The sequence below is a fragment of the Cryptomeria japonica genome, chromosome 3 (assembly GCF_030272615.1).
Source record: "Cryptomeria japonica chromosome 3, Sugi_1.0, whole genome shotgun sequence".
NCBI classification, from domain to species: Eukaryota; Viridiplantae; Streptophyta; class Pinopsida; order Cupressales; family Cupressaceae; genus Cryptomeria; species Cryptomeria japonica.
Window position 1 is genome coordinate 91,717,927 of NC_081407.1, and position 13,476 is coordinate 91,731,402.

The window sequence follows — 13,476 nt, forward strand, 5'->3', positions numbered from 1 at the left end:
CTTCCTGCATGTGTAAGTCCCTTATCGTATCACATACTTTCTGCAGAAGTATTATCTGACTGTGGGTAGGTTTCCCACCATGTTTTTTCCCTTTATCGAGTTTTCCACGTACAATTCATGGGGTTATGTGGTATGGTTGCATTGTGTTAATTCTCTATTTCATTCTTAAGTTTTGTTGCTTACCAGTATCTGTTTCTACTATTCCGGTATTCAATGTTTATATGCTCCGGTTAAAGGTTATAAAGTGGTTTGATTAATATAATCCGTTGACAACTGATTCACCCCCCCTCTCTCAGTTGTCCACTGGTTATTCTAACAATTGGTATCAGAGCTTTGGTCCTCTTTTACAGAAGCTTAGCCGCTTGAGGTAGATCCTATGACAACTAACAATGCAAATCCACCGGCAACTATTTTTTTTGTATCAATGTTTTGGATCACACTCTATGATCTATCATTTTCCACTCTCCTTATGCTCTCTAACATCGTGATGATGGATCATGAATTGTGGTCTGAAATGTTGATCCATATAGTAACAATATATATCAATTTGAATATGCTTTATATATCTTGTATAAAGTGGGTAAGTTCTCTAGATTAGAGACATTTCAATAGAGCCTGTAAGTGTTAATGACATTCTTGGAAGTGTTTTTTGGTACAAAAAGAAAAGGAAATAATCGAGTGTGAAACCTCATTTCCAGGGAAGAAGATAACTAGTATTGTGAGGAACTTGGCTTGGTTGATGAATTGCATAGTTTAGAATGTGTGATTTCACCTATTTCATTATGTCAATATTCTGCAAATGTCCCATCCTTAATTAACTTGGAATTGTGTTGAGGGAATCGGTTATCTAATTTGTGTGCCCTAACATTTTCATGTTATGCTTGCATGTCTTTAAAAAAATTATATAACTGGATCTGCCATAGAGTTTGATATTATTATCGTTGTTCTTTGATGGGAGTCCTTGTTCTCTTTTTAGATTCAAGTTTGAATTTGATTTTACATTCCTTTTCATATTTCAAATATATGAATAATTCGTAAATATATTCTATTGTCTTGAAGTCTAAATGCATCTAAAATCTAGAATATATTATTGTTATGTATATTTAGGAATTATGAGGTTTAACGTTGAGATAGTGAAACATTAAGAGTGTTAAGGTTTTGATATCTATTAAATAGATTGTATTATTAAATTCTATTTGAAATTATATAAAAGGGTTAATGTGAACGCATTATTATTATGTTTAAGAATGTATTTCCTTCAAATTAGGTAGTTTGATTATGATTATAGATAAAATTTTCTTAAAAAAATATTGTCCATACATAGATTTGAATTTGAATTTTATTATATGACTTTGATAGGTTTAAGTGCAATATATGATAGTAATAAGAGGTAAGAGATTTATTTTTATTCATTTTTAAGCAATATGATAGGAAACTTACCAAAACAAAGATTAATGTTTAGCATATTTTATTAGCTATGATCAAGAAAATTTGAGTTTTGTCTTGAAATTATTATGGGACTCTTTTAGTATAATCTTTCTGTAGTGATTATTGCCAAGATGTCTCATAGTATCATTTTTTTTGAAACTGCCACACTTGAACCCTGAATATAATTTTATTTGGTATGCAATTCAATATATCATTATAGTTGTAGTAGTCAATCTTGAATTAATTGGTTAAGAAATTAAAGCCATTAAATAAAATTAGCTTATGATTTAATAATATTAAAAATATTGGTTTTACTATCCTAAGAAATATTTATGGAAAGGAACATTTTGAGATCTAGACAATTGATAGTATTTCTTCATTTGAAATCCAATATGTAGATTGGATCATGAAAACTAGGAAGGTAAACATAGGAGTAACATATGCCATAATTTTCGTCTACTAGATTGTATTTAAATAGTAATATATCATGAATGTTATTGATGAGTTTATCTTACTGATCATAGATTATCAATTGTAGCAAGGGAAAGCTATCTTATCTTATTTTTGTGATTATTAGTCATTAATGCATTTTAACTTTCTAATGAATATCATAGTTTATATTATTATATGTGTAATATTGTAAACCGTAACTCCTTACAATTTCACACTCCTTTTTGGGATCTTGCTTTAGTGTGCCTCCTTTTGGGTTATTTTTAGCCTATTTTGGCCTTATCTCATCCAAATTGTCATCATATGCTTATGAGGTGATCTGATCCAATGTCTAGGCCTATGCACTCTCCAACCACCTTTGTTTGATCCCTTTCTAGCTAAAATATGGTGCCTAATGCCTTAGTCCTAGTGGAATATAGCACCCAACACCTTAGTCCCTCCAAAAAGAGCCCAAATTTGACTATTCAATTCTCACCATTCATGATTAGATCCTAATATTTTAATATGACCATTGGAAGTTAGCCTAAAAATGAAAATGTCTTGAGAACTCTATATAAAGGCATTGTCTCTAATTTAGTTGATCATCTTTTCATAATTTAGAAATATCATTTCAAGAGCAAGTATTCCTTCATTGAGAAAAAATCCAAGTACAAAGAGCATCAAGCTATATCAAGCTATCTTCAAGTTTGATTTTATGAGCGACTATGCTATGAATTTTTCATGTTATTGCATCAACACTTGGAGGACTTATCTAAAGAGAATTGCATCACCACAATTATCAATTCCAAAGGTATAATATTTACAATTCAATATTTCATTTTAGATTTAGCTTCTTCCCTAATAGGTGTAAGCTCTCTTTTTAATTAATCATTATTGTAGTGGAGGTTAAAACCTACACAAGGTTTTGACTTAGGCAAGCCCCTATACAACACAACCATTTTTTCCCTCTTCTTTGTGTGTAGATTACAAATTCAACAAAAAAAGGTTGAAAATTTGCATAGAACAGACTAAGACAAATAGTTTCAAATTTTGAATAGGAGATAACTCATGGAGCATGCCAATTAGCACACATATTTGACACTTTTTGGCTAAAATTTAGAAAGAGTAATCTGTGAAGCATCTTGATCTAGAATATGAAGTTTTAGCTGATAGAAGCACCCTCAGGACTATGGAACCTAGCACACTAGTCTTGAATTTTTAGGCTTAGATTTTAGTGACAACTTCTTTTCTACATCTCATTGCCAAATCTTAGCTTAAATTTTGATTTACAACTCTGTATCTTTCTATTTAAGTCGAATATTGCCAGTTTTGCATCATTTTATCTAGTTCTTGCATCTTCAATCTTATTATATCTAATCAAATTTCAAAAGAGAGAAATCAGTCACGATGCTCAGCTCTTTCATAGGATTGAAGTTGATCCTAATTGATTATTTCCTAATGAAAGAATTTTGAAATGGTTCCTAATTTGCATTCTTATGCTAGACTCCATTTTCTTACATTTTAGTATTAATTGGTAAGGCATTGGTAATGTTGGTATGTATGTGTAATGTTAGTATAAGCATAATCATCATATATGACATTGGTAGTTAGTGGTAGTTGCTGCAACTGTTCAACCCTTAACCACATTGCAATCTTATATATATGTACACACCAACATTCAATAATATTAGTCAAGGTTTCTACCATTGCTTCTTCATTTGGTATTAAAGCGATTTGCCAATGAAAGAAACAAATGGATGAGTTGGGAACTACCAAAGTGATAATAATGTGTATGTTACATACCTGTGAGAGTGCATCAAAGAACAATGATTAGTTGTATAAAATGAAGTTTTCTTTTAGTGATAATTCAGTTTGCAATAATGTAGCTATGCAAAGAAGCCTTGTGAAGATCTTCTAGTGCTTGTGAGTGATGCCTGTGACTAAAGATGTGAGAATGCAAATCATTCCAAGTGTTGAAATCTGTGTAGAAATGGTAATGGCAGGTTGGAGCATGTGGATGTGATAAATATTTGTTGGGCAAGTGATTGTAAGATTGTTTAGTAGATTGTAAAATTGTGATGTTTTAGATCATAGATTTGGTTTAATAACAATGAAAGGCAAGGATTTAGAGGCTTCTACATCTTCAATTAAGAATGAGGCTAGTGTGGAGATATTGTCATTGTCATTTTGATTCCTACATTGATTAAAGGTATAACAATGGGTTTGAATTCATATATCCGATCATATTTATCTTTGTAGTGTGGGCATAGAAAGGAGACATCATTGATTTTTTAAAAGCATGCATCTACTAGTAAGGCATTGGAATTGTTGGTTCCCAAATCAACAGATCCTAGATCCTAGAGAAATATCCACTAACTCGTAGATAGAACTAGGATAGGTTTTGGCCAACGAACAAGATTCAACACAAAAGCTGCAATCTTCTACTCTTTAGGCTTTGCAGGACCTAGGTGGGTACTATTAGGTCCAAGAGACAACTGAGAGGGGGGGGTGAATCAGTTGTCTAATAAATTCAAACCAAACACTTATTAATCGACTTAATGCTTAATACCGGTAAACTAGTTAAGTATGTTGGTAGACACTGTTAACAGAAAATTGCTATATCGGTAAGAATTAATGCATGAAACATAAACACAAAGTCATCCACAACACATGAAACCAATATTTGTACATGGAAACCCTGTAAGGGGAAAAACCATTGTGGGAAACCTTACCCACAATCAAATGATACTACTGCAGATAGTAGGTGTACAAAAAGGGGTCTACACATGCAGAAAGGCCAACAACCTAGAGCTCACTGCTCAATCACAAATGGGAGTCACACTGACTATAGTTGGATGGTTAAATCCAATAAGAATGTATTGCACAAAATCACATCTTCATATGCTGGATTCATTACCGGTGTAATGCTGATATGCTTCTACAAAAACCTAACTTCACCTTCAAATGATGTCTTCGTGTATGCCTCTGCTTGATCTCGCATATACCTTCACTTAAATCTTTTTCGCATCCCACACTTGATCTTATAAATAAGATCTTACATTTATACCATACCCTAAGACCAATTTTAGTAGGTCGGCTCTACAAGATATTACAATAAAAACATTTTACAAATAATATAATATCCAATGCAATAACCGATTAAACATGTTGGCTTAATGCATTTACAACAATAATAAATCATCTCCATAGCGTGCCATGCTGATCTGGAAAAGATAAACCTGCCGGTGTAACCCTAGATAACCTGGACCTATTTGCCGGTAAAAGAAAATATGCAAATATGAATATACCAATGATTATTATTTCAAAATAAAGTGTCCACATGATGTCTTCGACATTACCAAGTGTCTTCCATGTCATTCCAGATACCGGTGAACATTATATCCTGCCGGTTAACCATATATCAGTAACTGATGCACAGATTACTGCTTGCTGATGAATGTTGCTGGATCTCCAAAGTAGGTGTATTCAGTAGGTGTTGACATCAATGACAAAACCATACCAAAATACCAACAATCTCCCCCTTCGACATTGATGGCAACAGAAGATGGAAAAACCATCACAGTGCCAAAACAGAAATGCCAAATAATATCTCCATTTCTCCCCCTGGGAGTAACAATACCAATTTCTCATACCAATTTCTCCTTAGATGTATTTTTCAAAATTTCTTCCCTAAAAATATCTTTTACTAAAAGATAATGTGTTTTTCCATAGATATCTCTCCCCCTTGGACATCAAATGCCAAAGTCACAAAAGGTCAAGTTCATACAAAATACCAACCAATTCAATATACCAACTACTCCCCCTGAGAAGTAGCTTCCTCATCAAATACCAGAATAAAGATTTGTCCATTTAATTCCTGCTAGTTGATGACAATCATCAGTTGTCTAAGTCTCTACCGGTGGTGGTATGACTCCGAGCTGATCTCTGAGATACTCAAAAGTTTCCTTAGGCAAAGGTTTTGTGAAAATATCTGCAAGTTGTTCTTTAGTATTCACATAAACCAGTTTTATCTCTTTTTCTTCAACTTTTTCCCTTAGAAAATTCAGTTTGATAGAAACATGTTCTGTTTTAGAATGTAATACCGGATTTTTAGATATATCAATTACTGCAGTGTTATCATAGTATATAGTAATAGGTTCCTTGCATTTTACCTTTATGTCTTTCAACATTTGCTTAAGCCAAATTACCTGTGTACAGTTTGTTGCTGCTACAACATATTCTGATTCTGCTGTTGATAAAGATGTACAACTCTGTTTCTTACTTAACCAAGAAACTAATCTCTTTCCAAGAAAGAATGCTCCTCCAGTGGTGCTTTTTCTATCATCCACATCTCCTGCCCAATTTGCATCTGTATATGCACATAGATCAAAATTTTCATCTTTAGGATACCATAATCCAAGATTTGCTGTGCCTTGTAAGTACTAGAAAATCCTTTTCACTGCTGATTCATGTTTTTCCCTAGGATTACTCTGAAATCTAGAAACTATACATACTGCATTCATAATATCAGGTCTGGTTTGTGTCAAATACAGTAAACCTCCTATCATAGATTTGTATCTGGTTGGATTAATAGGTGTAGATTCATCCCTTTGAGATAATTTGTCATTTGTAGTCATAGGTGTGCTTACCGGTTTAGAGTTCTCCATCCCAAATTTCTTAAGTAGTTCTTTCAAGTACTTAGATTATTTCTCCAATCATAGACATTCAAATTCTTGCTGCATTTCAAGAGAAAATTCTTGACATAATTCATCTTCTCCTCCAAAGATTATATCATCAACAAATACTTCAATAATCAAGATGTCATCATTAGTTACTTTGTAATATAAATTGCTATCTACATTTCCTTTAGTAAAACCCATCTTTAAAAGATACTTATCCAATCTTGCATACCAAGCTCTTGGGGCTTGTTTCAATCCATACAGAGCTTTTCTTAATTTGCAAGCCATATTATTGTCATCTGTCAAAGAAAATCCATCAGGTTGTTCAATATAAACTTCCTCTTCAAGATCTCCATTTAGAAATGCACATTTAATATCCATTTGATAAACTTTGTAATCCTTGTGAGCTGCAAAAGCCAAGAATAATCTAACTGCCTCAATTCTGGCTACCGGTGCAAAGGTTTCATTGTAATCAACTCCTTCTTTCTGAGAATATCCCTTACACACTAGTCTTGCTTTATTTCTGACAACCTTACCATCTTCATTAAGTTTGTTTCTAAATACCCATTTGGTTCCAATTACATTTTTATCTTTAGGCCGGGGAACTAATGTCCAAGTATTATTTTTCTCAATTTGTCCTAATTCTTCTTCCATAGCTTTAACCCAAAATTTATCTTCACATGCCTCATTGATAGATAATGGTTCAATTTGAGAAATAAGACATACCTCTTCATTTTCCAATCTTTCTCTTGTCATAACTCCTTTAAATTTGTTTCCAATTATATGATCTTCAGAATGATTCAGTCTTACATACCGGGGTGTCTTAGTCTGTTGTTGTTCTTCAATTACTGTGGAATCCTCTGATGATACCGAAGTAACTGGATTGTCATTCTATACCAGTGGATTCATTGTAGGTTCATTTGTCATAACTTCAGTTTCCGGTTCAGAGTCTATATACCTTGAAGTTCCTCTAAATTGTTCATCAATTTTTACATTTGTACTCTCAACAATTTTTTGTAATCTTTTATTAAAACATCTATATGCCTTGCTCTTAGATGAATAACCAAGAAATATTCCTTCATCATTTCTAGGATCAAATTTGCCAATATACTCATCTCTTCTAATATAACATTTACTTCCAAAAATTCTGAAATACTTAAAAGTAGGAATATTACCAAACCATAGTTCATGAGGGGTCTTACTGGTTTCACCTTTGATGTGAACTTTGTTGAATGTATAGACAACAGTTCTTACTGCCTCTCTCCAGTACACATGTGGTAGATTTTCTTCTGATAACATACTTCTTGCTGCATCCAAGATAGTTCTATTTTTCCTTTCAACAACTCCATTCTGCTGTGGTGTCTGAGGTGTTGATAACTATCTTTTGATTCCATTCGCTTCACATAATGTATTAAAATCTTTAGATGTGAATTCTCCTCCTTGATCTGATCTTAAACATTTGATTTTCTTACCGGTTTCATTTTCAACAATTTCTTTGAATAGTTTGAACTTCCCAAGTGCTTCTGATTTTTCTCTGTGAAAAGTAACCCAACACATTCTAGAATAATCATCAATAATTAGCATGAAATATCTATCACCTTGTAAGCTTTTAGTTCTAGCTAGACCACATAAATCAATGTGAATTAAATCAAGAGCATTATTGGATTTTTCTGGAATACTTTTGAAACTAGCTCTAACTTGTTTTCCAAATTGACATTCCTTGCAAATTGTATTATGAGGTTTCACAATTTTAGGTAGATCTCTAACTGCCTTAGAAGTACTGATTTTTACCATGCAATCAAAATTTACATGACATAGTCTTTTATGCCATAACCAACTTTCATCTATATGTGCAATTAAGCATGCCTTTTCACTGTTATTCAAATGAAAGATATTACCTCTAGTCTGATTACCGGTTGCAATTTCCAAACAAGTTCTATTCATGATTTTCCATTTTCCATTTTTAAATTGTAACTGAAAACCCTTCTCAACTAATTGACCAGCACTTAAAAGATTATGCTTTAATCCTTCAACATAGTAGACATTGTCAGTGTTATGTTTACCATCAAGAGATATTGAACCCTTACCTTTGATTGAACAGGCTTTGTCATCTCCAAATCTTACTAAACCTCCATTGTATTCTTGAAAGTTCAAGAATTTACCTTTGTCTCCAGTCATATGATGTGAGCATCCTGAGTCAATAATCCATTCATCCTTTGATTCAACTTTAGCTGCTAGGGCTTGTTCTACCAGTTGAGCAGTAGGTTCCGGTTGAGCAGTAGGTTCCGGTTGATCTTCTATTATAGCAACAAAAACCCATCCATTGTCTGCTGGATCCTCATCAGAATAATCAATCACACCTTCATCAGCAATGTAACAAGATTTATCTTTGTTCTTCTTAAATCTGTATCTCTGATATTCAGGATTAGGTTTGTATGTTCTTTTAGCTTCTTCTCTTAGTCTAGCATGTCTATCAGGGCATCTTGAAGCCATATGACCAATCTTATTACAGTTAAAACATTTAAAGGGTGCTTTACCTTCATACTTACTTCCAATTGGACCTTTTGGCATTTTCCTTGCAAATAGTGCTTCAAGTTCTTCAAGCTCTTCATTCTCCTTCCTAGTTTCTTCAAGTTCTCTTGCATAAAAGGCTCTCTAGTCTAATTTGCCAAAAGATGGAGCAGATGATGTTGATGCTTTAAAGGCCAAATTAGTCTTTATAGTAGCAATAGGACCAAATTCCTCAATTTCAAAAGCTGAAAGTTTTCCAATCAATGTATCCCTAGTTACTGATGTATTAGGCATTGTTCTCAATTCATTTATAGCAGTAACCTTCATTTTATATGCCAGTGGCAAACCTCTTAAGATTTTTGAAACAATCTCATCCTCACTCAAGGTTCCTCCACAACATTTGATACCCAAAACAATTTCATTTACTCTTTCCATAAAAGCAGAAATCCTTTCATCTTCTTCCATTTTCAGATGTTCATACCTGACTCAGAAGCTTTCAAGTTTTGCAATTTTGACTGTGGAATATCCTTCATTCAGTGTTTCCAAATGATCCCAAATAGCTTTAGCAGTAGACCTATCTGATAATCCCATGATTTGTTGATCTGATAATGCGCTCAAGAGTGCTTCTCTTGCTTTGCAATCATTTTCTTCATCTTTGGCTAAGGTAGTTGGAGCAGTCTGACCAACTACAACAGCAGTATAACCATTCTTAGTAACTTCCTATATGTCTTTACCGATGCAATTCAGATGTGTCTCCATTCTGATCTTCGATATCCCATAGTTGGTTCCATCAAGTTTAGGACTGTCCTTCTTGAAATAATTAGTAGACATTGGATCTCCTCAAGTTGTTAAACTTCTACAAAAAGAGGACTAGGCTCTGATACCAATTGTTAGGTCCCGGAGACAACTGAGAGGGGGGGGGGGGGGGTGAATCAGTTGTCTAATAAATTCAAACCAAAAACTTATTAATCAACTTAATGCTTAATACCGGTAAACCAGTTAAGTATGCTGGTAGACAGTGTTAACAGAAAATTGCTATACCAGTAAGAATTAATGCATGAAACATAAACACAAAGTCATCCACAACACATGACACCAATATTTGTATGTGGAAACCCTGTAAGGGGAAAAACCACGGTGGGAAACCTTACCCACAATTAGATGATACTACTGCAGATAGTAAGTGTACAAAAAGGGGTCTGCACATGTAGAAAGGCCAACAACCTAGAGCTCACTGCTCAATCACAAATGGGAGTCACACTGACTATAGTTGGATGGTTAAATCCAATAAGAATGTACTGCACAAAATTGCATCTTCATATGCTAGATTCAGTACCGGTGTAATGCTGATATGCTTCTACAAAAACCTAACTTCGCCTTCAAATGATGTCTTCATGTATGCCTCTGCTTGATCTTGCATATACCTTCACTTAAATCTTTTTCGCATCCCACACTTGATCTTATAAATAAGATCTTACATTTATACCATACCCTAAGACCAATTTTAGTATGTCGGCTCTACAAGATATTACAATAAAAACATTTTACAAATAATATAATATCCAATGCAATAACCGATTAAACATGTTGGCTTAATGCATTTACAACAATAATAAATCATCTCCATAGCGTGCCATGCTAATCTGGAAAAGATACACCTGCCGGTGTAACCCTAGATAACCTGGACCTATTTGCCGGTAAAAGCAAATATGCAAATATGAATATACCAATGATTATTATTTCAAAATAAAGTGTCCACATGATGTCTTCGACATTACCAAGTGTCTTCCATGTCATTCCAGATACCGGTGAACATTATATCCTGCCGGTTAACCATATACCAGTAACTGTTGCACAGATTACTGCTTGCCGGTGAATGTTGCTGGATCTCCAAAGTAGGTGTATTTAGTAGGTGTTGACATCAATGACAAAACCATACCAAAATACCAACAGGTACCCCTGTTGCAATGTTTCACGACATTTCAACTTTACATGGACAAACATTGTAGTGTATAGAAGATGATTTCAATGAAAATATAGCAAGGAAAAGTATGATATATTATGAATTCTGGCTTGAACCTTAGTTTGAACTACTTTGCTTGTATTGAAAACTGGTTCTAATCTATTCTACTCCTAATGTAGAAAAATTGGAAAATGAAATATAAAAAGTGAAATAAGAATGTTGAAATGATCACAATACCCAGAAAATTATGACCAGTGCCTGTTCAAGGGAGATACAGAGTCAAATAGAAGGTTTAAAGACAAAAACTATCATAGTATCATCATTAAAGTTCAATACTAAACATCGAAGACTTTCTTAAAATGCTCAGACCGAGAACGTATTCACAACTTCCTCACAAAACCTCTCACACAAATGTTGTAGTATTCAAGACATAATTTAATTCATTTACTTGAAATGAAACCTATCAAGACATACACATTCTCCATTAGAGAAGACAAATTGAACATGTTATTAACAAAACAATTCATACAACACCATACAAAAGATATGAGCAAGAAAATCAATGTCCTCTTTATTGATTTTTAGAATAAAAATGATACATTCATGATAAATTGCCGTGCTCAATAAATCTGTAAAAGACTAACTCTCATAATATTGCTTCAGATCTATCCTAGTACATACTAAGCAAAATTTCAGAATCATTCTTCTTGGCCCTGAATTTCCTTTTATAACACAAGGGAGAAAAAAAAGCCTCAGGCCAAGAAGACACATGTCAAAAGTACAAGATATTACAATTCTCCCTAAGGCCTCTCTGTCCTTGCTAACATGTGTGCACATCTCTTTGCTGCAATAAATACAAGTGGGTGCTAAGAGGGCATCATTATGAAAACTTTGGGCTACAGGTCTGGAAAATCACCCCTTCATTGGTACCTTGACACATGCCTTTGTCAGGATCTGAAGTATACCTTAGTGCCCGATGGTAGGTAACTTGGAGAATAGTCCTTGATGATTGAATGCTTCTACCAGTCCTGCTCAAAATTAGCAACCTGCACAAAAATTTAAAGTTACAAAATAGGAGAAAAAGACTAGTCTTCTCCCTTAGGCTACTCTTCCTCCAAGGAGCAGTACTTTTTATGTAGGGCTTCAATCTCATCCAATGGCCAAGTAAAACCCCTCAAACTCTGCAACTTATTTATTGCCTCCTTTATTCTATGGGCTGGCAGACTTATGACCTCCAAAGTAAATCTATGGTACATGAAATCTACCTCCATGATCTTATCAATGATATTGAAATGTGAGTCACTTTGGGCCAGATCAGTAGCTAAGGAAGTCAAAAATGCATTTATGGCATCTTAGAAGCCTTGCTTCCACTGCTCTAAGCTCTTGCTTTGTCCTTTGCCTGTCAAAATTGTGGGGATATCCCACTTCTTCAAACCTTGGAAAGAATCAATCATTTTAATCATTGTCCTTTTCTCATCTTCAATGTTAGTTAATTATTTGATTAATAAATTAAATTTTTTCCAAGTCACCCCTACAACTTGGGGTGGAGAGGCCACAGTCTTGACTGCTGGCATGATTTATTTGAAGTCTTGACCTTTTGGCATCCAATTAGCACTAATTGGTTGAAAAAATGAAAGAATTTCTTCCAGCTGGCGGAGGAGCTGTGAAGTCAAAGAATATGAGGTGTGCACCTCGCTTAATTTCTCAATAACCTTATTTGCCACCTTCAAAAGTGAAGCCTTTCTAATTTCAAAATAATTGTTCTTAGCTTCATCCTTGACTTGCTGTAATTCTTTATTCATTTTTTCCAATTCTTCAAGCCTAATTCCTCCTAAAGAATCTGTTGTTACTTTCTTCATTTGCTCCTTCAATGCACAATTTTCAATGAATAATTTGTTGTAATTTTCATTGAGAGATACATGCATATCCTTTAATCTTAAATGCTTTTTCTCAAGATCATCTACTACTAATTGAGAAAAATGGACTGCATGTGAAGTGATTGCTACGATCTCTGATGCAGTGGTGTCTTCTAGGGTTCTAATTATTGCATTCACTGTCTTTTGTTGTCCACCTTGCAGAACCATAGGCTTTTGGACATTCAAAGCCTTTGATCATAGAGAAAAAGCCTTTAGGCCTACGTTCACCCTAGACCCATGATCTTTGAACTCTTTTGCTGCATAATTTGATCTAACAATTTTTTTTCTCAAAGTCCCAACCATGGACAAGAAGAATGCTACTATTTCTAATCATCTCCTTGCCTTCCTCAAGTGTGCATCTGAAACTATTCCTATCAAAATTTTTGATCTCCTCATCAGATAAATCCTTCAATTTTTCCCAAAGGTAAAAATATTTGAACTCAAGAGAGTTCACAAAATTGTCATTTGCTATGAACTTTTTTAAGGCAATGATCCTTTCATCATTTTCCTCCTCAACATGGATTGTACTCAGGATAATGGCTCTATTTGA

The 13,476-nt window shown here is 34.0% G+C and overlaps 1 protein-coding gene across 1 annotated transcript in view; it reads right to left on the reverse strand.

The window, feature by feature from the left end:
• LOC131873977 (uncharacterized) overlaps window positions 1–13,094 on the reverse strand; it is a 57,954-nt gene extending 44,860 nt beyond the window's left edge. The window contains exon 1 of the mRNA XM_059217170.1: window positions 12,605–13,094. Within this exon, the coding sequence (XP_059073153.1) occupies window positions 12,605–13,094 (490 nt within the window). The remainder of the gene's footprint in view (window positions 1–12,604) is intronic.
• Between the last annotated feature and the right edge of the window lie 382 nt (window positions 13,095–13,476).